Source organism: Larimichthys crocea, chromosome XVII (genome assembly GCF_000972845.2).
Source record: "Larimichthys crocea isolate SSNF chromosome XVII, L_crocea_2.0, whole genome shotgun sequence".
NCBI classification, from domain to species: Eukaryota; Metazoa; Chordata; class Actinopteri; family Sciaenidae; genus Larimichthys; species Larimichthys crocea.
In genome coordinates this window covers 26,368,556-26,395,349 of record NC_040027.1, presented here as the reverse complement: position 1 = coordinate 26,395,349, position 26,794 = coordinate 26,368,556, and the positions used below count along the sequence as shown (strand labels likewise).

The 26,794-nt window shown below is 40.9% G+C and overlaps 2 protein-coding genes across 11 annotated transcripts in view; one reads left to right on the top strand and one right to left on the bottom strand.

Annotated features, from left to right (window-relative positions):
• mcf2l2 (MCF.2 cell line derived transforming sequence-like 2) overlaps nt 1-26,794 on the bottom strand; it is a 122,334-nt gene that overhangs the window by 55,242 nt on the left and 40,298 nt on the right. For 3 of the 4 annotated variants that reach the window (XM_019276758.2, XM_019276760.2, XM_019276761.2), the window contains 13 exons: nt 24,036-24,150; nt 23,356-23,446; nt 22,034-22,153; nt 21,087-21,203; nt 20,797-20,946; nt 19,883-20,007; nt 19,669-19,783; nt 19,099-19,218; nt 18,678-18,869; nt 16,797-16,988; nt 16,521-16,707; nt 16,332-16,435; nt 13,598-13,686 (listed from right to left, as the gene is read on the bottom strand). In XM_019276758.2, coding sequence (XP_019132303.1) covers nt 13,598-13,686; nt 16,332-16,435; nt 16,521-16,707; nt 16,797-16,988; nt 18,678-18,869; nt 19,099-19,218; nt 19,669-19,783; nt 19,883-20,007; nt 20,797-20,946; nt 21,087-21,203; nt 22,034-22,153; nt 23,356-23,446; nt 24,036-24,150 — 1,717 coding nt within the window. The remainder of the gene's footprint in view (nt 1-13,597; nt 13,687-16,331; nt 16,436-16,520; nt 16,708-16,796; nt 16,989-18,677; nt 18,870-19,098; nt 19,219-19,668; nt 19,784-19,882; nt 20,008-20,796; nt 20,947-21,086; nt 21,204-22,033; nt 22,154-23,355; nt 23,447-24,035; nt 24,151-26,794) is intronic. The other variant, XM_019276759.2, reaches the window with a different exon arrangement.
• b3gnt5a (UDP-GlcNAc:betaGal beta-1,3-N-acetylglucosaminyltransferase 5a) lies at nt 550-11,117 on the top strand. 7 transcript variants are annotated; one of them, XM_010732846.3, is made up of 2 exons: nt 550-913; nt 9,322-11,117. In XM_010732846.3, the coding sequence occupies exon 2, from the start codon at nt 9,764-9,766 to the stop codon at nt 10,937-10,939; it is 1,176 nt and encodes a 391-aa protein (XP_010731148.1). In that variant the 5' UTR covers nt 550-913; nt 9,322-9,763; the 3' UTR covers nt 10,940-11,117. The 7 variants fall into 7 exon arrangements, with proteins under 7 accessions (XP_010731148.1, XP_010731150.1, XP_019132307.1 ...); XM_010732848.3 differs by lacking the exon at nt 550-913 and adding an exon at nt 7,286-7,415; XM_019276762.2 differs by lacking the exon at nt 550-913 and adding an exon at nt 7,447-7,572.

Here is a 26,794-nt window from a genome sequence, read left to right as displayed (position 1 = left end):
GGTAGCTATTGTTGAGACGCACAGCCCTAAATCGCATCACGTTTAAATTGGGCTATAATGACTCTAAATGTTCAGAAATTCAATTTCCCTCCTTCTGTACAGCTGAGGCTTTACTGTCATAGTGGTGAATGGTTTGTGTCTCTCTCTGAGGTTAGGAGAGGCAGAAGTGACAGTATCCAGAGGGACGAGGCAAATAGGACTAATATCTGTCCATTCTTTTTCTTCTTATCTATTTATTTATTTATTTGTATATATCTAGTTTTAGGGAAATATAAATTGAAAATGAGATTTTGGAATATTGCAGACTTCCTGGACAGTAATAAGCAGCTGTTGCATGTGATGTTTGTGTGCATGATAAATACTGACACTGTCTGAAAGGAAGCAGAGGGAGGTGGGATATACCAATGGGGGGAGGAGAAAGAGATGCACCCACCCACTCCCCACACACACACACACACACACACACACACATATATACACACACACACACACACACACACACACACACACACACACACACACACACACACAGTTTCTCTCTCTCTCTCTCTCTCTCTCTCTCTCTCTCACCCCTACATTGAAATCATCAGGGCAGCCACATTTCAGTGACATTTAAGTACAGCATAGAGCTAAAGCTGAGTACTGCGTCTGACAGGGGAAAAAAAGCGGGAAGAAAAAAGATCTGCAGCAGAAAGCAGAGATGGTGGAAGGAAAAGAGAAGAAAAAAAGGGTGAGGCAGACGAACTGAGTGACAGAGCAGAGGAGAGTTTACAGGAGGAGAGAAGAGAAGAGAAGAGAAGAGAAGAGAAGAGAAGAGAAGAGGAGGGGAGAGAAGAGGAGAGGAGAGGAGGGGAGAGGAGAGGGGGTTATCTGTACTTTACTTCACACATGGACTGGACTCAAAACAGCAGCGGTAAGTCAGGAGCACGCTGTGCATGTGTGTGTATTTGTGTGCTGAAGTCTGTATTACCACTCCAGTGTTGGCTGGGGTGTCAGCTTGCAGTAGCAGACACAGAGTTAGAGAAAAAAAGAAGCAGGATGTATCAGGAGTTTCCAGAGTTTATGAGTGTTCCAGTAAGGCAAAGGAGATGGATCAGCCACCGCCTGAACAGACTACAATAGCAGGGAGTAAACAGGATATAAGGGCTAACAATCCTTGAAGGACTGCCGTGACAGAAAGTCGTAGAATTAGTCCTTGAAAAATGCTCAATTTTTCAACATAATCTGGTTTGATCTACACTGCGATCACTGATATGGTCCAGCATGTGTCATGTGCTTCTGGCCTCTGTGAAAACTCACAGTCACAGCTCACAGTCCAGTCTACAAGCAGTTAACGTAATGTTTGTCGTGTCGATTAAAGAAATATAATGTAAAACAGTCTGTACAGTTGTAGCCCATCCCATCCACGTTTGTCACTACCATTTGTTGCGTGTGACAAAACCTCAATCCAATCTTATAATGGCTAAAAAAAAAACTGAAGCTGTGGGCGGAAATTCAACAAACTGGAACTGGGCTATAGAAAGCTTTGTTTCCTATTTTTATTGTTCACATAACGGTGTAGAGGCCCACAGCAGATGTAGGCTCTATCACTGATAAGAAAAGAGGTTATACTATCATTTCCTCATGTCCCAAAGGTGTTTATTACAAAAGAAGGCAGGTTAGACCTGTTTTTGTAAGTTTCACTTTCAGGCTAGCTGGTGTGATGTCACGTTTCTAAATTTCTTTCAAATTCTACGTTTACAGCTTATTTCACAATACTGATAAGCAGAGGCCCCATGAAAAAGTATAACCATGTGCACTTGCAATAACCACGCCTCCAGAACCCAGTCGACACATTTAAAGTCAGATAACTGTACAGTACATAATGAATAACTCAAAATAAACTGAACTACAGGCTGTTTTTGTGTTTCATATAATGACCATTATGTTTATATATTTTTTATCATAGATCAACTGGCATACACTCAACACGATGTTGCTCACTTTCTCTTTCAGTTAGGCGGTGCTTTGGTAGGGGGGGATGGGATGAATAAAAGTTTGCCTGAATTTTCTATGAAGTTAACAATGTTAGCTTCATAGAGTTTCACTCTGGATTAAGGTAACAGGTTGGTATATGATATATGATATCAATGAGCCAGTTTGGATGTTGGAGGATATGTTTCCTCATGTCCTCTGTAAAACTGCCTCCGGCTCTTCATTTGCCTTTTCCCAGCATGCAAATGTGTGTTTACTTTACTTTTTAATGTCCTGTGGGTCTTGAAAAACAACTAGTGCTTCAGCTGCATTCAAATGAAGCTCCATCATAGAGCAGAACAAACTTATTATTAACTGAATGCACATCATGCCGTATGTATAACAGTGTGCCTTTTAGGTCACAGCTCCCGTGAATATTCTACTGAGCTCTGTCTTGAAGTAAAGGCTGAATGCTGGTTGTGTCAGCTGATAACTTCTGCTTTCAGTCAGGACTGCTAACATTTTGTATGACATTTAGTTCCCTGCTTTTAGCTTGCTGAAGGGCAAGCATCATTCAACCTCTGTCTTTACTCCAACCAGACAGAAGTTCAGTCAGTGAATCCAGTTGTCTTAATTAACTAAGGCCTTATTTTTGTACTGTTGGTCATCACTTTTTAGAGCTGTCAACGAATATTGTAAATTCAAATATATATTCGAATATTTTTTTAAAAATCCGAGTAACAACATAACAAGTTGTTATGTTTCATATTAGTTTGTCCTCCTGCTATTGACATAATGCGCAAATATAGATATTTGAATGGTTCGAACCTATGTGTTTTTTTAGAGCGAATATTCGAATGTCATTTTGGAGCAATTTGACAACATTTTACTAGTTTAAATTGTGGCCTCATTGCTACAAAAATATCTGATTCTGAACATCTAACTTTGACTTTTACATGAGTTGTGCACCCTCGTGTTTCCTGTACAATGATCAGTACCGACATTTCAGGCGTACTCACTTTCAATTTTAATCCTTCAGATCATTTGGATAAACCATCCGCTTGTTTTCAACTCATTGCCCGCTCATGATTCTTAGCCCATTGGACTTGATGTCACCATGCTCTCACATCTCAGAAATCACTTTGGTGAGCACAATGTTATTATAACTGAATAACTGATGGTCAGAATTACAAAACTGAAACCAGAGTTATACTAAAGAAAAATTATTCACTGACAAAACACGACTTCCATTTCCAAATCTCAATTTGCTTAACCTCCTCAGGAAAGAATTAGTTATCTGGTTCAAGGAAAAGTTGGTGCTCTGACAGTTAGAAGTTTCTTATCTATGCATCACAGAGCAGTCACCAGCGTTATCTCACATAACTGACCGCAGCAGAAATAACAGAAATATGCTGCATTCCTGTAATATATCACCCCAATGACCAGCACCATTCACTACGCAGATCCAAATGTTACACAGCATGATGTAAGGAGACATTTCGCTGTCTAGCTGGCACAGGTAAATCTACCCTCTCTGCTCTGAGCCACAGTGGGACGGTTGCCTCTGCTGCACATTTCCTTACATTCAAAACTTCTTATTTGCAAGGGAAGCATGGCTCGTAAACAAAGTTCACACACAGATTCAGGGTAGGTTAGGTTCTAACCAGCTGGTTAGAAACTTAGGGTGTAGTGTACGACAGACAAAAGTTTGTTGGGTAATTTGAGCTTTTCAAGCATTAAGAACTGCTCGGTGTCAAATGTCTACACCCGAACATTGATATTCATTAAAGATTCAAGATTATTTATCTGTCCCTAGGTGAACTGGTCTTGGGAATAAAGTCTGCCAGCTAGAAACATGTACAATTACAGAGCAGTAATGGGCATAAGTAATTCATCAGATCATTTTTATATCACATTATTCTTAACTGTGTGTCTGACTACTGAGATGTTTCTCAGGGATTCCAGAGATAAATGGGGGTCTATGGTAGTGGAAAGATAACGACCCACCATCCAATCTCTCATTTGACAAAGCATTTACAGTCAACAACTGGTTAACATTGTAGAGCATCACCCTGTGAAATATTCAGCACATACGCACACAAGAATGCGTCCAAATGACACTCATGCACGTTCATGAAAAAGAAGAGCAAAGTCACATCAGGTTAGCAGCTGGCTCACCGAGACCAGACCAGTTTCACCTTGATTACAGCCTATGAAGTATCTTAATCACCATCAGATGTTTATAAAATTTTATTGAACAACTGTAGCTGGCAAAGGAAGCTAGGAAGGAATGCCAACCAGCTTTCGTGGCATGTATTAACATACGAGAGTCAGGCTTTTTTCTGAACTTTCTTTGTTTTTACATTCCTTCCATCGATTCGAAGATGGCAACGGGCAGCATCACAAAAGAATCAACACACTACACCGATACCTTGTGTTACTAAAAGCAGCTAATGTACAGCTAAAGGGCACTAAGACCTGTGAACAGGGTTTTAACTCACACTGGGGCGGCATGTCAGAGGAAGCGGTTGCTTAGACATTTTTGTCTGCTCTTTGATAAGACAGAGTCCACAATGCAAAAGAGAACAATAGATCCTATCCTACAAAAAAAAGCACATGAGTGAATGAATTGAAAACATGACTTGAATGGTCGTATAGTAAAGTGTAGAGATTGCTACTTTAAAGGTGCACAAAACTAGCTGGTGAATCCTGCCCATGTCATATTCAGTCACAAGACCGCCGCGTGTTGTCAGAGCTCTCTGCCTCCATGTCCAGTCAAAATATGCTGCCGTGGAGATATGTGTTCATCCCATTGTACGGCAGCATTGCACAAACGTCAGCAGCTTCTCTGCTCAAGGGCTCTGTGGGGCTAAAGCCCCTCTATTATAGGTCTTTGTGCTGGGTTGGCACTTACATTCACAGTGTCCTCCACAGGGTTAAAGACGGTCAGCCAACGTAGGGGACAGGCTGTTTAGGGATGTTTACAACTTACAATGGTGATTTTCCTGTTCACATGCCAGACTGTTTCTATCCACTAAGCTCGCTATTTAGCTTCCAATCAGGCCTGAAGTTAGTGTTTTTGTATAAAAAAAAGATTTTGTGCTATCTATTAGTGAAGTTGAATATTGCAGCCAACTGAATACCTCTTGCCTTACCCATCCTGTCCAAGTGTAAAGAATAAACTAGTAACGTTTTTTTTGTTCGTCCATTTTGGGCTACTTTAGAGACAAGGTCAGGTGATTATTCACCAATAAAATCATAGTTATGCATTTTATATTCTATTTCTGACAATGGGCCCACCTAAACGTCACACACTGGAACTTTATCTGAGTCGTGATCATCCCTGCTTAAGTTTTCATGTGATCATAGAATCAACATCAGGCAAACTACCAATAAGTTAATCATTAGTAGTAAATTCTATCTTTGAAATTTGGTGAATCATTTTTTAAAAGGGCTGTCCCCTAACATATCATACTAATATTTTGAACTGTTCAGGACTGGACTGAGTAAGAGTTCACTGCTTCTATATATACACACACCAGTAAATGGCCCAACAATGGAAGGAAGGCAGGGTAACTACACGACTCAAAGATTATAAAGGAAATGAGGAGGAAGCACAGGGAGATCACCCTACATGAGCAGATTCACAGCACGTAACCCCAGCAGAGAGAAAAACAAGTTACCCTGTACTGTCAGCAGTCGCATGCACACAGCTGATAAAGCAATTTGCTGTGTTCAGCACTATGAGCGATAGCAGAGTCATCTGCACCAAGCTCGCCTCCCTGACATTGTAGCTCAAACTTATTTTTGATTAGTTGACTGACAGTATAACAGAGTTATGGCACAAAAGTTTCATGTGTTCTGCCTGCACTGTTGCACCACAGTATTTGCACAGTTGAGTGTATCAGGAAAATCTAGTTAACTTAGTCAAACCAGTCCATGTAGCACTTTGCAGATCATATCAACTGTAGACTGGTGAACAGTGAATGAGTCATAAGATCCATATCCTGTTCTGTAAGCTTTTCATATCCAAATAAAGCATCGCTCACTGTCTTCTTTATGTGTACACAAATCTTATAGGGATAAAATATAATGAAATGCAAATCACTTTACCTTGCATGTGTGTGCCATGGCTCTTCTGTGATCTAGTCTAGTTTGACTATCAGAATGAAACTACAGGATATTGAAAAAAGAAATGCCATAAAGTGTAATACTCAAAACTGAGCAGCCAGTCAAAGACAAGTTGATACAAGTGATTACATTTAAAAATATGAATTTGGGTTTGGATACTCTAGCCCTGTGGAAATATTTTTCTAGACAGACTGAAAGCGACTTAGTAATGAGTTTAGACACATTTAAGTCCTTAAACGAATATTTGAAATATCATTAAAAGCAACATAGAAATTGGTATATTTGTTATTTAGCGCTCACAGTTTCAGAGTACAATACCGCTGTGGTAAATATGGACAGCCGTACATGTGTATTGTGAAAACTGCAGTTCTTCAAACGGCCACTTGAGCCTGGTTGCAAAAGAGTCAGTCCCCAAATTAAAATGTTAAACTTCACAGCAGAAATAAACATGTTTACAGCCTGGTACAAAAAACAGTTTTGGTCTCTATACCTAATTTAACATGGAATTAACAGTTTGGCCACTTGATTGACAGGTGGGTGCTGTCATAGGTGGCTTATTCGAGCAACCAGGCTTCAGCCCACCTCTGCCTCACCCACACTGCACATTTTTGACCATTTTTGACTGACAGCACTGCCAAAATGGCAGCGGCCAGAGCCACCACACTGAGAGTCTACATCCATGTGTCAAACTCAAGGCCCGTGGTCCGCGGTGGTAAGAGATGCTCAGAGCAGAGGCTACAGCCGTCCATTCACTCCAATAATAACCCAATCTGATTGGTGAACCAAGGACCCTCTGCCTGGAAGTATTTTTCTCACTGTTTTAAGGATTTCTTTTAATTATACCATTAACATTTCTCTACACAAGCACATCAAAGTGTCACTGATAATTCAGCAATAAGATAGGTTCATATTGTGGCCCTCAGTATGATTTTTTTTCTCCTTTGATTCTGAGAAATAAAGTTTTATTAAATTTTATTCGTATGTTTTGGATAGCGGAAAAGCCTACACTATCCATAATCCTCGAACCAGGCGATTAACCTGAGAATCACTCTGTGAATTACATCAATATGAATCGAATCCGTTAATATAATCTGGCTCTGCAGGACTACATACCACACACGCCTTCCACGCACTACAAAGCCCTGCGGGAAGAACAATCACTATAGCACCTGAAATACCTGTGCGCACATACCACGTGGTGAGCCACGAACCATCCTCAGCAAATCCAGAGACGCACAGCCAGATGACGTGAAATAGGAGTACTTCAGCAGTCATGTCTAGTCCATTGTCCCTCTTATGGCGTTGTCAGTTTTGATTTCGACGTACGTCCGGTGAGTAATACTTTTCTTGGAAGCATCAGTTTTCATTGGTGGTGTGCGTTTCCTCCTCGCTGCAGGTGTGTGATTAACAACAGAGTGAACGATCTGAATTAAAGAGTGGTTTCCGCCTGATGTGATCCAGCTGGTGGACTAGCGAGCGTTCAGACAGGTTAAGTTTTCTTCCTTTTAAAATGATTTGGGGTTTTTTAAACCAGTGACAGCTGGACGTGTAGGAGTGACCTGTGTCCGTTTTTTTCCCCCCGACCAACTGCTTGTACTCAGCTTGAGACGAGAGAGGATCCAACACACCTGTTTTCTCCTCACAGAACTTTTATGACAGCTTTTTTACATTACTTTTAATCACACTGGGTGTGTCAGCGGTTGTACTTTGTCACCATCATTCTGTGAGTATTTACATTGACAAAAGGTCTGCGTCTCGGCCACAGGGTCATTTATTTGTGAGGGTGTTTCCATGGTGCGGATTTGCATAACAACGAACAGCGAGGAATAATTTGATTAATCTGGAACTCAATTTATCAATAAACGGATGAAAATTAAAGGATTGATAGTTTTAGGCAGTCTAAAAATCAACACAATATTATATATAATATCATATAATAATCTTTTATTCCAGCTTCTGAAATGTGAAGTTTTAATGCTTTGATTTATCAATAATAATAATAGACAAAACAAGATTTTTAGGGTCAAATACGTCTATTTCAAAACTTCTAAACATTAAAAGTATTTTATGTTATTTGTGTGTGAGGTAGAAACCAGACACCATTAACGTTAACCTCCCGTGTGTGTGTGTGTGCGCGCTAAGACGGTGAACGGCCAACAGAGGGCGCGCTCACAAGCTGTCAACGCGCATCACGTTCGCGCATACGGTGACTTTCAGGCGGCAAAGAGTTGACCGTCTCCAGGGGTGAGAAGAGCTGAGGTGACCGTAAACTTTAGTGCTATACATTTTGGTCTGGTCGGATACATTACAATAATATTTGAATGTGCATGTGGGACTGGATGTGTGTGTGTGTGTGTGTGTGTGTGTGTGTGTGTGTGTGTGTTTGTGTGCGTGTGTGTGTGTGTGTTTGTGTGCGTGTGCTGGAAGTATGAGTGAATAAAGCTAGTTATTAGCATTAGCAACTGGCGCTAGTGACTAGCAACGTTAACGTGACAAGTACTCGATGGTCGCGATATAGTCATTTCATACATCTCACGTAGAACAAGCCGCGATATATCGAGTATATTCGATATATCGCCCACCCCTAGTTCAGAAGTTAGCAATTTGCAGCTAGCCAGTCAGGTTTACTGTATTTCAAAGCCCGCAGATTTAACGTGTAACAGTGTGATATTGTTTTTATTGCTCTACAAGCACCATGTAATATTTTACAGCGACAACATTTGTGATTTGTTAGTTTTATTTCATCGTTTATTCGGCTCTGCTAAAACAAACAGTTCTACAACTGGACTGCGATTGGGCAGTTGCCAAGCAACACATGAACTTTTTCCTGCTAGCTTTGAGCTAAACAGTCTACCTGTTGCTGCAGGCCAGACGGCATGAATGTTTTTTTTTTTAGACTGGTTACATTTTAAGAACTAACTACTTACTAACTGTTACATAATTAAGCAATATTACACGAGAGTATGTGCTTTAACGTCATTATTTGCACGACAGTGATGCGGCGCTTCAGAAAAATAGGACATGCATTGGAATGCAACTAATGGTTATTGTCATTTGATTAATATGTCTGTTTGTGTTCAGTAAATGACTGGAATGACATAGGCACATAAAAATTAATCAAATGTCATAATAGTTGGCAATTAATTTCATGAATAAATCTACTAATCATTTCAGGACAAGTAAAGTGCATCATCTTGTCAATTTGACTCTGATCTTGGTTGTTTCTTTCTTTCCCAGGTGCCGTGAATTCCTATGACTTTCTGACACCTGGAGCTGTGCGCAGCCTGATCACTATGAGGGACTGTTGCCTTACACAGCGGAGGAAGATCAGTTACGGAGCACCTATTCTGCTGAAGAGCATGACAAAAGCCTACTGGACTTGACAACATTAAGAAGGGAAGCCAGTTGGTAGGAAAGGAGAACTGAAAGAAGATACGTGTGAGGCGTGTCGGATGATCGAAGATAAAGCAAAGGAGATGATAAGGAAGTACATAGGTGAGAGGAGTGTTAGAGGCAGACGTGAGAGTCAAGTGAGAAGTCAAGCTTAAGAGTAGAGTGTACTATTTCATCTGCGCCTCCTTTCACTATCAGAACAAGAAGATACTGGTAAGAGAGTGTGAGGAGAGCAGGGTACGTGCTGTCAGTGTTCTGAGATCAGCAGAAATAAGCATTAGTCACAATGTTCATGAACTTCCGTCGCATCCGTAAGTGCCAGTGTGTGCAGCTGCTGACCACAGGCCTGTTGCTGTGTGTGGTGATGGTCTGCTGGGAGGAGCTGGACCACCACGTAGTCAGCCACATGAGATCCTATACATATCGCTACTTGGTCAACAGCTACGACTTTCTCAATTCCTCCTTCGCAGTCACCTCCAACCATCCTCAGAGAAAGGAGGGTTCTGTGAGTGCCAACGGTGGGTTGGCAAGCTATCCGTACCTCATCAACCACCCACGTAAATGTGGAGACGGGAGGAGCCGGAGCGACATCCTCCTGCTTCTGTTTGTCAAATCATCACCAGAGAACTTTGAGCGCCGCCAGGCCATCAGGGACACCTGGGGGAATGAGAGCTTTGTTTGGTCAGAACTGGATGCGAATGTGAGGGTGTTGTTCGCCCTCGGCGTGCACCCGGATGCTGAACGGAGACCCAGTGTGCAGAGGGCGTTGATTCAGGAGGACCGAGTCTATGGCGACCTGATCCAGCAGAACTTTTTGGACACCTTCCACAACCTGACTGCCAAACTGGTTCTGCAGTTCCACTGGGGCCACAAGTACTGCCCCCAGGCGCGCTTCCTCATGTCCGCAGATGACGACATCTTTGTCCACATGCCCAATTTAGTGAAGTACCTGCAGCAGCAGTCAGGGGCCAAAGACCTGTGGGTGGGGCATGTACACAGAGGAGCCCCTCCAGTTCGCCGTAAAGAAAGCAAGTACCACGTTCCTGAAGAGCTGTACCCATGGCCTTCCTACCCAGACTACACTGCTGGAGCAGGGTACGTGGTTTCAGCGGATGTGGCTACTAAGATCTACCACGCAACTCTGTTGCTGAACTCCTCCATGTACATCGACGATGTCTTCATGGGAATTTGCGCCAAAGCCATGGGGGTCTCCCCCCAGGAGCATGTGTACTTTTCGGGGGAGGCCAAGGCTCCATATCACCCCTGCATCTACGAACACATGATCACGTCACACGGCCACGCCACGGACGTGCGCTCACTGTGGCAGGCGGCAACACACCCTACAGTGTACCGCAACTCCAGAGGATTTATAGGTAATCTTTACTGCAAAGCAGTGAAAGTGATGCTGTTATGTCTGCCGCATTACCAGAGCACTTACTCCTGTATAGCAGCTTTTACATGAAGGCACTGAAGATGACTGAATGCTGTATGTGCCACACAGACACAAACAAACAGCGGTACCTTTGACTGACAATCCGCCATTTTTTCCTCATAGGTGTTCAAGTTTCATTGTTTAGTTATTGCATTCTGTACTGTATTTGCTATCTTGTAATAAAGAACAAAGAAGTTCTGCAAGCAAACAAATGCGCTCAGTGGTTAAGTCATTAAGAATAGTCTGTGATTGTCATCTGAATGGATAACCTGATGCTTTAACAGCCAGTCCCAGTGTAGGAGGACGTTATCCGGGGATGACGTGTGGTTGAATCCTCACCCAGTTTTGCCTGATTACACTTGAACAAAGCTTAAATCTATCTGTGTAAACCATTTTAAGATGTCAACATCACTCTGACAAAGGGTAGTTCAAGCAGAATATGTAGATTTGCTTCAGCATTATCAGAGTGACTAACTTCCTGTCAGTAAAACCTGAAGAGTAGAGTAACCCTTTTGTTGTGTAAAGCTCAATTAGAGACACCAAGATTAGTAGATTAATCAATTAGCCAATCGAAACAGAATTAATCGACACATTTTTCTAACTCAGACAGCAAAACTGTGCTGTTTGCAACTTTTATGTCACGTAAACAGAATATCTGTATTAAAGATGTCACCATGGACTAGGGTGGAGGGTTATTTTTCTACTTTTTGACCTGACAGATTGATTAATCAACAATTAAATAAATAGTTGTATTCTTTATCAATTTTACCTTTAAAAACAAGCTCAACAGGCAAGAACATCAATATTGAGCGCCAAGTGAATTGATTTCTTGAGATTCTTAACTCTGCAGGGCCGTTATTCGAACTGAAACCACATGAAAGCAAATGTGGCTAAAGTTTACATTAATAAATCAAATATAAAAAATGTACTCTGTGAGGAACGGACGCATTTAGCCTGAAACGTTCTGCTAACATTTATTGTTGCCATTTTCTTTTGGGCTGTCAGAAGCTCTTCCATTTGATCTTTCTGTTCTTGGACTGTCAAACTGTATTTGTGTTCACTGGCTCTGAGTGACTCAGGATGACAGAGTGCATCGGACATTGCCTATTGAGACAGTAAGTAGGAAGAAAGTCCAGACTCTGAGCTAAACTACATGCCGGATAGATGACTGTACAGACAGCAGTCAGGTTTGGAAGGAAAATGTTTTTCTTTTTTGTTGTCTTTTGCTTCCTCTGCTCTGTTTCCTGTTCTCAACTCTGTCCCCCTCTTTTCCTGTGACTTCTTTTTCATACTGCTTTGCTGCATCCTGTTTCACTGTGGCTCATAGAAAAGGAAAACAATCACTGGGTTCATGAAGGTTTATTTGACCTTATAAGGAACTTCTTTTTTTTTTTTTTACTGCTTGGGGAGCATATTTGTTGGGCCCACAGATGGAAAACATTCACTACTAGGGCGGCTGTGGCTCAGGAGGTAGTCATGCATGTAGAAATTCCCCTGTGTAAGATATTGAACCCTAAATTATCTCTGAGGCTGTGCCACCAGTGAGTGTGTGTGAGTGGGATGATGAGCAGTCCTCTACCGTCTGAGTGTGTTTACTACTGAAAGTAGGAAGACGGTTGTATCATAGAGAAACTGTCAGAGCAAAGGAAATTTTACATTGTGTTTGACCTTGTTGCTAGGTAAAACTCATTCTTTTAAATGGTCTGATAATGGGGCATAGACTGGACAATAAAATTGATTAGCCTAATTGATTTGTTAAAATGCAATCATATAAGACAATAGAAATGTGTGAAATGGGACTTCCTGTTAACAGCAGCCCATCACACAGCAGACAGAATTAAAACATTATGTTACGTACAAATATAAATACTATAATTTAGTCTCTATTAAAACATGGTGGTAAATGTGGTGTTATGTAGAATTAACATCAGTCCATACTTGATGCTGTCATTGGGTGGTTAGTGTGAGCTCCACCACAAACATTATCTCTGCGCCACCTAATGGGTAGTGTTTTCTGAACTCACTGTTGTTCTCACAGTAGGAGCTCTTAAGTGCTAAGATGCTTTGCTGTGGTATTAACTTGAACTGGATATTTTGAGTGGATGTCAAGAGTTTTCTTAGAGTTTCGTCACTTCTTGTATTGAGAAGCTTTATGAATGTCGGCCTTCAGTGAACAGGCACTGAAAATGGACTTTTGTTCAAACAAAAACAATCGGACACAAAATATTATTGCAAGCAGAGCATTTTTAAATATCTGAATAAATGTCTTCTCTTTAAACAAAGAGGCTGTTAGAATAAGTCGCTCTGATCTGACTTCTCCCGTACACCGGGTAAAATTAAACATGGAAAAATTCCACACTGAAGTCCTACATCACCAGTTGCACCATCACCTGGATGTTAACTGTTACACCACCTGTGTCTGAAATGTGCTCCTGACATACACAGCAGCATGTGCTAAGCGCTATGAATCACCATCCTACAGGCGCACTCGCTTCAAACCGTGCACGCAGTTGGCAAACGGCCTGTAACAAACACAGCCCCCCCCGGGTGTGTTTTAGCTCTGCGGAGGAAGTGAATTCGGCACCACCGTGCGATGTGATCTCACTTCTTGTTTACTTTTCAGTATAGTGATGTCACACTGAAGCAAAACACTCGCCTGGAGCCGCAGCGGTGTCTTTTTGTCCTTACCTGCGTCTGTTGGACAGGCTCTCCTCTGTCTCATTGGTCACGACTACGTGGGTGGAGCCTCCTTGGCTTTCCTCGTGCATCACCTCGATCTATGACACACAAACACACACACATATCCAGAACATATATGCTTAATTATGAGGGTGGGGGGATTTGTTTATTGTGCCTAAAATGCAAACACCACAGCGACAGCTCTGAACTAAACACCTTCTTCACAAACAATGGTGTGTTCAGGCGATCAATGTCAAGTCATAAATGTTCTTGCATTCAGGTGGTCATCAGTCGATGATAAATATTTCACTGGGTCAACAGGAAAGAAGAATTAATATGTGACATTGGGTCTAGGGCAGGAAGGGTCTCTTATTTTGTTAGCACCCATTGATTTCTAGGATCTTCTCTTAGGTAGGGAAACACACTACGTCAGTTTGTCCTGGCTTTCATTTGGTTGTTTCATCACAGGTGCACAGCTGGTACACAACACTTTTGGTAGATGTAGTCCAACAGAAACTCAAGACACTCTGCACCTTTCATGGAAATCTTATTTAAAAAAAAAACAGCACAGGTCTCGATAAAGGTGCCCGATAGAACCGCCGACAAGAGGTAAAGTACTCGGTAGGCTTTTGGCACTGACTTCACACAGCTCTGCCTCATCATTTATGGAGGAAGATTTATGATCTAACACTATCACTACACAGACAGATCTTGTTTGTCAGCAGCACAGAACAACCTCAGGGCATGTGTCCAAATTATGCGCACTATAAACCAATTATTGAGATCAGAGCAAACAGCAGCAGGGTGGCATACTGATTAGTGAGTCTCCCACCAGAAGGGAGTTTGTTTTAAACCGCAATCACCCCTGACAACAAAACACTGAATTTTCAGCTTCAGAGCTGCTCTGACCTCTGACCGTCAGAGATAGCATGGTTCTAATGGAGACTGGTACAGCGCTGTGTAATCTGATTGTTATCTCTCAAGAGTGAACTCCTATCAAGGCAAAGAAATGAGGCCGGCATTTAAGATATTGACAAAATGTAACAGAGGCGTGGGGTGGGGTCATACAACTGTGTGAGGCATGGCATGTGGCTATGTGCTGCAAGGCAACAGACAGTACAGTAACATGTGTGCTGCTATTCAGAGATAACCAGGGGTGCATGCCTAGGGGGGATAGGGAGATTGTACAGGGCCATCATGTGAGGAGGGTTCACAAAGATACCAGAATGAAAAGCCATGGATGTGAAAAGGGGCCCATAAAGAATGTTCATGTACTGGGTCCAGAATTTTGGGCTACACTCTAGCTTATGGCTAGTTCAGCGGTGCTCTAAAAGAGGGTGTGGGTACCTGTGTTGTACATCAGAGGCTAATCATGCTGTAGACACCTGCGATAACCGGATGAATTTTTTTCATTGGTGTTCACTCAAACAGGGACTAAATGTGACTGAACCTGAAACATTTACGTAAGGTACTCTGTACTGACAGTGTTTTGGTGGAAACTAATTATTGGCTGGTTTTACAGCCACAGTGTCATTCCCTCTTGATAGAAACACTGAAAATAGATTAGATTAGACTTAAAACAACAATAAAGTGTAAAGTTTAATGATCATTATCCAGATGGTCTCAAGGGTTGACTTGGTTAACAAATATTGGCACAGGGGCGTTGACTTGAGTGACATATATAAACTACATATACAGTACTATTATTATATCATTATTGCTACCATATCTACATTATAGTTTATAGTTAGGTATAAATAAAATTGAATTGAATTGAAATGAATGGTCCATGTGATATCACCACCTCACCACTGGGAGGACGTAGAAATATGTTGAAAGTCAGAAGTCACAGTGATCTGTACGATAAAATGTGGCCACAGACATGTGAAGCTAGGAGGTTAGATAGGAGGTAGTACATGTTTAACAGCTCCCTCAGTCAGTATTCATCAGCCTAATCAAACTCATTTCAAATGCAAATTATATAAAATATAAACATGAGTAACTATGTTAATAGATATTTCAACAGTTTGGGAAATGTGCTTATTTCTTTTCCTGCTGAGATTTAGATGAGAAAATGGGAGCAGTTGCCAGTAAGTTACTGCTCCGGTTAACACAGTCCTGAAAGAGCTGCTTTATTGCTTCTGCTTCCTTAAACCCTCTGGCCATATTTCAATATCCACAACCTGCTGACTGCCTGCTGTGTGAAATGGGATCATTGCTATTCATTGCATTGATTCTGACTGGTCTTTACTTTTTCAAGAAATGTGTTTGTCACAAAGGGTAAGTGATGTTGGTGCGTAACCTCTGTAGGCTGAATTTAATCTGAAGCTCATTTGCGTAAAGCATTAATGTGATCTTTTGTCATATCTGGGTATTGAAATTCTGTCGGCACGCTAGGCAAATTCTTGTACACTTTCAGGCTGAAGCCAATCAGCCAATCAACCATCTGTCATGGTACACAGCATGCAGCGTGTTCTCTAACATTTATGTTAATTCTGTTCATATTTTATTTTCCTTTGTCCTTACACAGTAATCAAATCAGTTACAGTACAAGTCCATAAGGAAACCTAAGAGTTAGAAGAACTGTTTTAGGAACCAGTATTTAAAATCCAAGTATCAGGATTCGCACTGGTATACATACTTGTGGGATGAAATCCAATAGTGTTATGGTACAGAACTTCTACACTACAGAAATCATTAAGTTACTTGTTTAAAAGGGGGTTGTGCGATCAGAGGAGGGTACCTTGATGCCTCCTTTGGCCTTGCGTATGTTCTTCTTCTTGTTGGGATCAGCTTCAACTGGCTGCTTGCCACTGTTGGAGTTATCAGAAGCTCTGCGAGCCAGAGCTGAAATAAATCCAGAGTGCACAGCATAAATAAGTTTGTGCGTTACACAAGAGCTCATCAACAGTTATAACGACGTCCAACTCACGTTGTTGGCTCCCTGTAGTCCTTGGGGGGTTCTTCAGTGAGGGGCGTTTTGGGGAGGACTCAGGCCGTGGGGCAACAGGCTGGACAGGCCTCGTCTGTTTAGCTGACAGCCTCTTCAGGCTGACGTGCCGCTTCTCAAACATCTCCTGGACGTCTTCCAGACGTTTCAGTGCCTTTAGGACAGTGGTCTGCAAGCAGAGAGCTCACCGTCAGCCCCCTTGTTTTTGCAACAAAACATCCTGTTACCCTGAAAACTTGTATTTTTTGTGCGCCATACCTTGATGTCCTCGGAAAGCACAACCTCATATTGGTTGTGGAGGTTCCTCAGTTCTGTAAGCTGGTTCTTTTCTGCTGACTCCAGAAAGTGTTCAATGTCGGTCAGCGCTGACTCTGCCCCCTCCTGTGACTGACACTTATCCACAGCCTGGGAGGCCAGCAGATAAATGCCAGACTCACACCACTGGTTCACCTGTACGCAACAGGAATTCAAACAGGTCACAACTGAGCAAGACTGGGACCTTCAGTGACGTATCATCACTTGTTCCTCATGCATTCTTACATTATATGAGGAAAATTAAGCAAACTTGAAAGTGAAATACAAAACTGAGAGAAGTTTTGCTGAACCTCTTCACCACCTTCATCATATTGCCCCAGTTCAAATATGAAAAGATATTCAGGTTCTGGACTTTACTTTAACAGGATTTCTGGATAATTAAGTCCTCAGAGGTCATTTAATTATGCCTAATGATCATTGTACAAATTTTCCCACTGGAACTCTTGTGGGTTCGTATGAGTTTCAGCTCTTATTTCTGTGCTTTTGGACATAATTTCCATCAGTTATGACGATGCTGTGTTTAAAAAATTGCTAAGATATAATTTATAACACATTGGGACAATAATGCCAGACATGTAATAAACAAGCCAACTGTTAATTCATATGATCTAAAGGACTTTGCTTGGGCCTGAGCACACCCAAAATGTTTGTAATAATCAACTCACAGCTACAGTAAATGTGAAGGAAGGAAGTCTGTGAAAAGTGATTCATGTTTCCAACAATAAGCTTATACAATTATCATCTGAGTTTAGCTGCTAACCTGAAGGTGTATTTACAACGTGCTTTATCATTTGGGCACATAACCTGAATACAACAGTTGAACATGACCTGAAACCAGAATTTCCTGTTTACAGATTTTTGTGTCAAGGTTTTCTCATTCTAGTATGGAGTTCAAAAAGTCAATAGAACAGAGTTAATAACAAAATTCAAACAATGTTATCAGCAAAATCATCTCTGATAAACCCACTGTACACTACCTGATCAGCAGCAAACACCAGACAGACACAGATAGAGACTAAATGGTTAACACATTGGAGCATTTATTGATTGGTGTAGTTGGTTGGTGTGGAGTTGGTGTAGACCAAGGCAGAGCTAAAAGCCTATAAAAAGGCAACTGTTTGCCATAAGAACATTGAACATAACTATGTTTTGCCATCTGTGGTTTACTGTTTGCCCCACTGTCCCCTTGCCAAAGAAATGAATTAATACCCAAGCCCAACGCCCAACAAATTACTGGTGTCTGCTCTAACAGTGAAAATGCCAAGCTGCTTGGTCAGTCTACCATTTTGCTCCAGACTGGTATCAACACATACTGGAAGAATTGCCATGAAATATTCCAAATTTGTTATGACATGCCAATCAGCCTCATTTGCTTTAGCTATTTAGCACATGCTAGCATGATAAAAAGCTACACTAAGATGGTTATGATATATTTGCTAAACACCTTGTTAACATTGTCCATAGTGAGCATATTAGTGCTGACTGTAGCCTAAATCTAGCCTCAAAGAGTGTCTGTAGAGTTGAAGTCTTAGCAATATTATGAAGGACTGACAATGAAATCATAAAGTTGACAACAAAAGTAACTGAAGGTAGGATAAAAACAAAAACAAGGATTTGAGTGAGGTCACAGACAATGAATTAAACATCATTAAAAAATGAAAGTCAATATTGAGAAGATAAGAATAAATTCAAAATCAAAGAATGATTCAAGGCTGATCCAAAGTCAGTCCCTGGATTGTTTGGACAACCCGTGCAAAGACAGATGGTCTGAATGTCGGGAATTTAACGTGTTTCTTGATGTGTGATGTGTGTAAATGTGCTCACCTTATCAATGCCCACATGTATCTGCAGGGATTTGGACAAGACATCCGTCTTTTTCTTGGCCTCGTTGCTGAAGTCGTCACAGACCCGCCTGAGCTCCACACATTTGGGTCGAATAGAGTCCACTGCATAGTGGTTGCTCTGGATTAGCTGATCGCCATGCAGTGCATGGAGCTGGGCCTTTTCCACTGTGGGCTGGAAGGATTCAACAATTCAGAATTTATTACATCATTTTAAGTAAATATAGGTAAATGTGTGTAGAAGGGTGGTGACACGTGTATATGCACATTGCTTTCTGGTCAACTTCATGAACATCAAGTTTTTTTCTGTAACGGAGCATTGTGTGGACATTGAATGTTGCAATATTCCAGTTAAATCTACAGAATGTGTGTGTTGTTGTAGGTGTATCTGTGTTTCAACTGACCTGAGCCTTCTCCTCCAGTGTTTTCAGTTCCTTTAGCAACTGTTCAACTCTGGCCACACAATCCCCAGTATCTGATAGGCTGTTTAGACTGTCCATCAAACTGTCTAGAGACACTTTGACCTGGAGAACCGAAAAGGGAACAAAGACAGCGACTGAGAAAACACAGAGGAAATGATTACCCACGTATCCATTCTATAATAATATCGACTTGGCTTTGCAGTCCAACAAGTCCAACGGTGACACCAATGATTATCTCAAATGATCTGATTATCATAAAACCTTTTGTCATTTTAATAGGGGTTATGGAATTCATATCTTCAGCATGTCAAATGATCATATCCAGTGTTAGAAATATGGACGGCGCACAGTCATTGAAAAATATTGCAATCAGAAGTTTGGTGTCAGGCAGAGTGTGGAGCACATTTATTGTATTTACAGCTTCCAAACTCTTCGTTAAGTATGTTTTTCAAAGCATGATAAAGTCTTTTGAAGCTGGATGAAGAGCAGACGCACGCGAGATCCAAAGATTGCAGGCCAGAGGCAGCCAGACAGACAGATCTACAGATATACCTCTCTGAAGTCCTGTTCAAAGTGGCGTAGCTGCAGGCACTGCTCCAGTTTCAGATGGTGTTTACACCAGAACTGTTCAAAGGCGTTCTCTGTCTCGTCCAGCTGGGCCAGGAGCCTGAAACACACAGGAAGTTCATATCACACGCGTTGGGAGTTACTATGTGGTCATAATATAGACCGGGACACGTAGAAGAAAAGTTTTGACGGCTGTCACCTTTCCACGGTGGTTTGGTTTTCCATCTCGTCTGGGTTGAGTTTGTGGTTCTCTGACTTGGCTGCCTGCTCCTTGATACAACCTAACAAGGTGGTACCCTGCTTCAAAGCTAGCTTCAGTTCATCCTGGAATACAGACATAGAAACATTGCAAATACCATTAATACCATCTGTAAAACAGCTGACTAGTGTTTGTATGTGTAACTTCTCATTTTTATCAGTGGAATATGCTCTTATGTTATTTAGATAATGACCCTTCCTGGTATATGCAAATTTGATTTCAGTCTGAGACTCATAAAGAAGGAAAGTGATGCAAAATAATCTTGAGGGGCTGATACAACTTGCAAGGCAAATGTCTCATGACAGACCAAGATACCAAAAGGTATGTGTAGGCTACTTTTCAGTAGGCTTGCTAACAGAGCTTCCATAAAGAGAACTTGTCACTTCAAGCCTGCCTAAAAAAGCTAATAATTTTTAGTGCTGGTTTGGCTACCAGTCACCTGACCCTTCATAATGCATGTTGGTGTGCCGTCTACACTTTCCCAAACAGATGTTTCTGTACTGTCAGGCTCATCGGTTGGGCAGCTTGAGATCAAAAATGGGAAATACGAGGGACATACGAAAAGACATTTCGTGTCCATGTCCTACAGGTTTAGTCCAAATAGCAACTTCCGTGGCTGTAAAGTGAAGACAACGTGGAAGTTCCAAAAACTGCAGTCCCTCAAATGGCCACTCAATATCCATTAGCTCTACCCACGCTGCACATCTTTGCCCATTTTCAGATTACCCAGTAGGAAGCAGTGGCAAGAGCCACCACACTCTGAGCTTCACATTTGTTGGCTACAGGAGCTCACTCTTTGTTGTCGTGCATACACTTCCTGTCCATGTTAGCATGTGTCAGGGTGTCAAATGTACCTTGAGGTTGTTGTGTTTGTCTGTGTGAGCTGTGAGCAGGTCTTTGGTGCACTGGACGTCATTGGGCAGCTCAGTCTCCGCCAGGTCTGTCCCAAATTTCTGTAACATCTGGGCTGTGGTTTTCACTGTCATGGCAAAGTTCTCTATGGCCTAGGGGAGGGAAACAGATCCACACATGACTCTGCAGCATCCTAAAACGCAACTGACCATGCAGCCACGAGTGGAAAGATGACAAAAAAAATGTCTAACCACTTAAGGTGTAGTATGTTTAGCACTGTATGTCTACTCACAGTTCTATGGTGGATCCACTGACTGTGACAGTACTCCAGGCTTCCTCCTAGCTCCCTGGTCAGCTGGCCTTTATCCACATAGCCGTGTAGGTCCGACAGAGAGTTCAGCATCACAATCTGCACATTCAGTGCATCATTATAAGCACTTTTAATCAAGACTACATTATGCCCTAATATATATATATATCTATATATATATCTATATATATATCTATATATATATATATATATATATATATGTATATGTATAACAGACACAGAAACAGACGGTGGATAGAGTTAATAACAGAGGGAGAAGTTGTTAATGTGTCCATCCGCAACACGCCTGTTGATTTACATAGCAAAGAGGAACTGTAGTTTATTAAAAATATATATATGGTAATTCGCTTTCACTGTTTCACTACAGAGAGAGACAGGAAAGAGGGAGGGGATGTCATGCACCACATCTAGACTCAGGTCGCTGTGGTAAGGACTCAGGACACAGCTACTGCAACCCACAAGTGTGATGTGCACATATGAGGTTTCAGTGATCTATTGTGGTGCACAACATGACTAAAGAGAGTTACCTGAAAGGCCTTCAGTATTCTGCCTCATTGACAATAAAATGTCAAAAGTTTATTTTTTGTGTGATCATGTCTCATCTGATTGAAAAACAGAAAAATTAAGTTTAGAGACTTGAATAAAGGCGATTTCTAGTATTTTAGAGGGAACTGAGCTCCTCATCATATTGATTATAATGTAACTGATGTACCAGAGTTTAGAGTGAGAGTTTGATGTAAGTGATGGTTGGACTCTCCCTGGGATTCACCTGTGTTGAATCAGGTGAACCTTCTTGGTCACATGCTGTTAAAACCTCATGGAGATGTAATGATGAAACAGCCACAGATGTACACATACACGACTGCAGCTGGTTGTGTTTTTTAAAGTTGATATTGAAGCATGCTTACCGGTACCTTCATTTTAAAGTCATCCTTGTGCAGCTTGATCCCGATATCTGCTATCGCCCTCTGGAAGAACCTGGACGGCCTCAGCACCAACACCAGCTGCAGGTTTCCAGGAAACGCCCCCTACACAATACAACAACATGCAAAGTGTCACATATGTGTCTTGCTGGTGTGAAACCACTGAAGTGCCAAACCTAGTTTGAAAAACTTGACACAGTGAGAAGTCAATGAAGTTTTCTGTCTGTGAGGCAGTTAACATGAACAGCCTGAATCCAAATCTACATAGTGAATCATCGTGCCTGTCATTAAAAAGCACCTGAACTGAGAGTCATTGAGCTAACCATGGCCCCATAAACTTCTATTTTAAAACTGCAAACAGTGACTCATCAGTACTTTTCACAGAAAAGATAACAACTTCCAAATAAAGTTTTTAGAATCTTTGGTGCTCATTACCTTGTATTATGTATGATTTAAATTATGTATGACTGTTGTTTTTTTTAAAAAAATACATCATACAGACAGAGAATTGTATGAAAACAAAAATCTGAGGAAAAGTCATCTCTGATTAAATATGCACAGGAAATAATTAATTAATTAATAATGAAATAATTCATCCAAATCACACATCTTACTTTCTGCATTTATTGCATTCATTTAACAGTTCTGTTGTTCTGTTATGCATTGAATGTAATAAATAATGTCACTTGGTGACAATCCAATGACAGAAAAGGAGTCCCTGCAGGGAAAAAACTGGGAACCACTGACTTAGAAGACTTTCATTTTCCTTAGACTGCCCTCTAGGGGACACAAATATATGTTACACACTGAGCTTCAGTACAGTGATTTCTACAGACCAGACAAAAGAAAAGTAGTATACAGTATCTTGTTTAGACTATACATTCATAACCATCAATATATAATTGTATTTTGCATTTGCAGATTTTATACTCTCTATAAATTATAAATATATATTTAGTTAGTTATATAGGTATAGATAGGTACCCTTGATACAAATACTGGACAAATCTTGAGTAATTAAGATGAAATTAAATTTAACCATCACAATAAATGCATATCGCCATAGCTACGTATTCATTTTCTCATTTTATGGACAGCTAATATATGTTCTTCACTGTGTTTCATCCAAGTGCACATAGAAGATATTATGAAATATTATGGATGTGTAGCTCCAAATGTTACTTTTCTGTAAATGACTTCTATTCATGGTTTGTTTGGTTGCACTTGTTTGCAGTAATAAAAATAAATCTCTTCACTTGTTTGTGTTTATGATCGCATGCTGATATGAGGTGTCTTAAAGAACTTACGGCGATCCTGGACAGAGAGGCCTTGACTGAGCTCCATTTGTCCTTCCTCCGGTCGATGATGATGATGAAGCCGATGCTGGCAGCATCCAGGCTGAAGACAGGATGAGAAGAAGACAGTCAGATACCCTAAAATTGGATGTTTACTGCTCCTGAACACACTGCTCAGGAATACACCAATAGGTTTGACAATATGCGTATAATCCAGAAACATTAAACCACTGTACCACTGTATATCCAGAGGAAATTAAGTTTAGCCTTCTGAGAGGACACATATATGATCTCTGTGTCTATATCTATATCTATATCTATATCTATATCTCTTTGCTTTAGGTTCATTGACCAGATCAAGGCTCAACTAACAGTATTTAAAAAAGGGGAACTTAATAGGGGCCCAGCTGTCCACTTTTTGACCCTGTAGCAGTTCAGCCTACAATCAATTTTGATCTTAGATGGCTAGATATCAGTTACCTCTGTTAAGCTGTAATGAGATGAGTAGAAGTGACCCCATCAGTGTAAACAGAAGAGAAATCATAGCATCCTAAGCTAGCTGCCATGTTCATTCATTCGAGAAATGACACTGAAAGCAGTTTAACGTTGGTGTGTCTTCTACAAGGTCCTTCACTGATGTCCAATGAGCATGAATGAGAATGAAGTTTAATGTGTGTGAGAGGCATGTGTACCTGGGGATGCTGGTCAGGTAAGTGACTACATTGAGGAAGTCTTCCTCTGGCACTTCGCTGAAGCCTGAGTACTCTGGGAAGGTGATGATGGGGGCGCCATCGTTCCCTCGCCCCCCTGAAACACAAAAACACCACACGACATTTAATGACCGTTCCTTTGTGCATAAAGTCACATTTAAGCTTTTTGAAATGCGTCATTGCGAATATAATGTATCAACATTCTTGTCTTCATTGCCTTAAATGCTTTTCAGCCCAGCTGCAGGGAAACCAATCCTACTTAAAACCAACATTTAAAACCAGGACGAGAGACAATTTCAGACACAGAGGTTAAATAATTTAGTCATGGAAAGTCTTGGAGAACTCTTGTTGTTTCCGTCTTATGCTTCTGCTTCTACTAAAAAGTCACAAGATGGCGACCTTGAGCTAAAAATGCTCTGGTGCCTGAGCTAAAATATTACTTGTCATCTGTGTGGAGAACAATGATGTGTGTAATTTTAGAAACATTTTGAGACACACACACACATGCATCACACATTGAATTTTGTCTGCTCTGTCACCTACAATTTCACCAGTCAACTGCACAAGTCCAGTTAATTTCATCTAACATGCTGCAGGAGGAATGAGTGTTATTATATTCTATATTTTCTGGTTATATATTATATTTGTAAGAAACCTTCTTATTGGCTGATCTGCTACCATTTGATTTGTTAGTTTTCCTTGTGTCAAAATCTAGTTTTAGTATATGGATAATTCATATTCCTAAATAAGATAGAGTTGAATCAAATGACCACAAATATATTATACATACAGAAACATTGTGCTCTGCTTTCAAAGTATACCCAACAGAATCAATGCTTTTATATGAACAATTGGTCACCAAGTTGAAAGGAGAGTTAATTTCATGATGTGGTCCAGAAAACACGACTCCATATCAATGCTGCTGTTGTTTCCTCTGCTGCTGCGTGAATAGGTAATTGTTTGTTAGCACATTAGCCATATCAACTTTCAGGGGCAGGTAAAGGTTTGCCAATGTTGTGTTTCCAGCTTGTTGCACTGCCCCCAAGTGGCCAAAAAATATCAGTGAATGCAGGTTTGAGAAATCTCTGTCCTTCTCTGCTTGTATATTATGTCTGATTTCTGTTTTATACAGATGTTAAGATGTTCAATATGATTGGAGGAGTATCAGTAGTGAAATTTCTATGTATCTCAAACTAAACTGAATGATCAAGTTGACATGTGACAAAACTGTATGTAAAGACAAAGACAAAAATACCACACCAACCCACATCTCACTGAGAAGGCAGACAGACACTCACAATAGACACACATGTGGTGAGAGCCATAAACCAAGCCTGTGTTAAACTTATGTAACTCTGCAGGCGAGTAATGCTGAGAGACGGAACTTTTGGAAATAGTGGTTATTTTGGCTGTTGTGAGACGGCCGAGAGAAGGAATGAGAAGCATCCCTTGGGAAACCACATAGGCTTCTGTGCCACCGGTAACAACACATCTGGAAAGTCTGAGGGCACCCAAGAGAAAAAAAACCTTGAAAAATAAGAGCAAATATATGCATGCATCTATTTTAATGCACAAACTAGCTGCTATCACATGGGAGTGACAGCAGCTGTGGTATTTGTAGTGGACAGATTCTTTGCACGGTACTCTCCAGAGGTGAAAACTCAACTGTTAACCATCCATTAGACCAATCACGCAATGTTGACCCATGAGTAATTCAACCATTGTTTTAGCACTACAATTGGATGTATCATTTCCCATTGTACTAGAGTGTAATATCATTTTATTCTTTGTTTTTAGTAATAAAACACAATTATTCAGTTCATCATCCTGCAGCAGCTGCAGAAATCTAAATTACTACCTGAAACACATCATCATATCACGACAGTGTCTGTGAAGTGAATCAAAACACATTATAAGATATAAACCTTGAGAAATAGATACAGGTTACCGTAGTGGATACTATAGTAATCCATTCAATAGTTATATTGAATACTGGAGATATTTCAGTCTGGACTAATTAGATGGATGTCACTAGAGTGGCTAAAGCACTCATATAAACCTAATGCATGTCCTGAGAGTGTAAGAGAACATCTCTTCTCAATATCCTGTATCACTACCCCAATACCTTTTATCAGCCAGCCCCAGTTAGTTCCCACCACATGGAAAAGCAACTAATTAATTCACTCCAGAACATTTTAAACATACTGCAGCTATTACAGGTTAATTGGGTAGTATTTATTGCTTTTCTTAGTTTGGGTGGGTTAAGTTTAGGCATGAGGAGTGAGATTGGTTAGGGTTAGGGTAACACTATCAGAGAAAATCTATCAATGTCACACTAGGGTGGGTCAGGACTTTGTCATCCAAAGAAACAAAATGGCTAACAGGACGTTGCTGGGAAAAAGCTGGGGCTAATAAATTATGTGATATCGGATCGGTACATAGATTCACACCAATACCTGATCCAGCACTTTAAGCGTTATATGAGGTATACCCAGTACCCTGGTATCAGTATCAGAATCACCTTGATTGTATTAGCCATTAGTTAAACGAAGATGAAAATGTACTCCCCGTTTTTTTTCCTTGAATTCAAGGCATGGAACACATTTATCTATCTACAGGGCGGGACACTGATAGGAAATCACGTCAGAGAGTCATTTGGACTCCATCCTGTAGGGACACTACATCCACTGGGTTTAAATGATTGACTAACATGTGTTTTTATTTTTTAAGTGAAGCAGGAC

What these genes read in the sequence shown, in the direction of transcription:
- b3gnt5a (XM_010732846.3), top strand. Translation starts at nt 9,764, where the DNA reads ATGTTCATGAACTTCCGTCGCATCCGTAAGTGCCAGTGTGTGCAGCTG.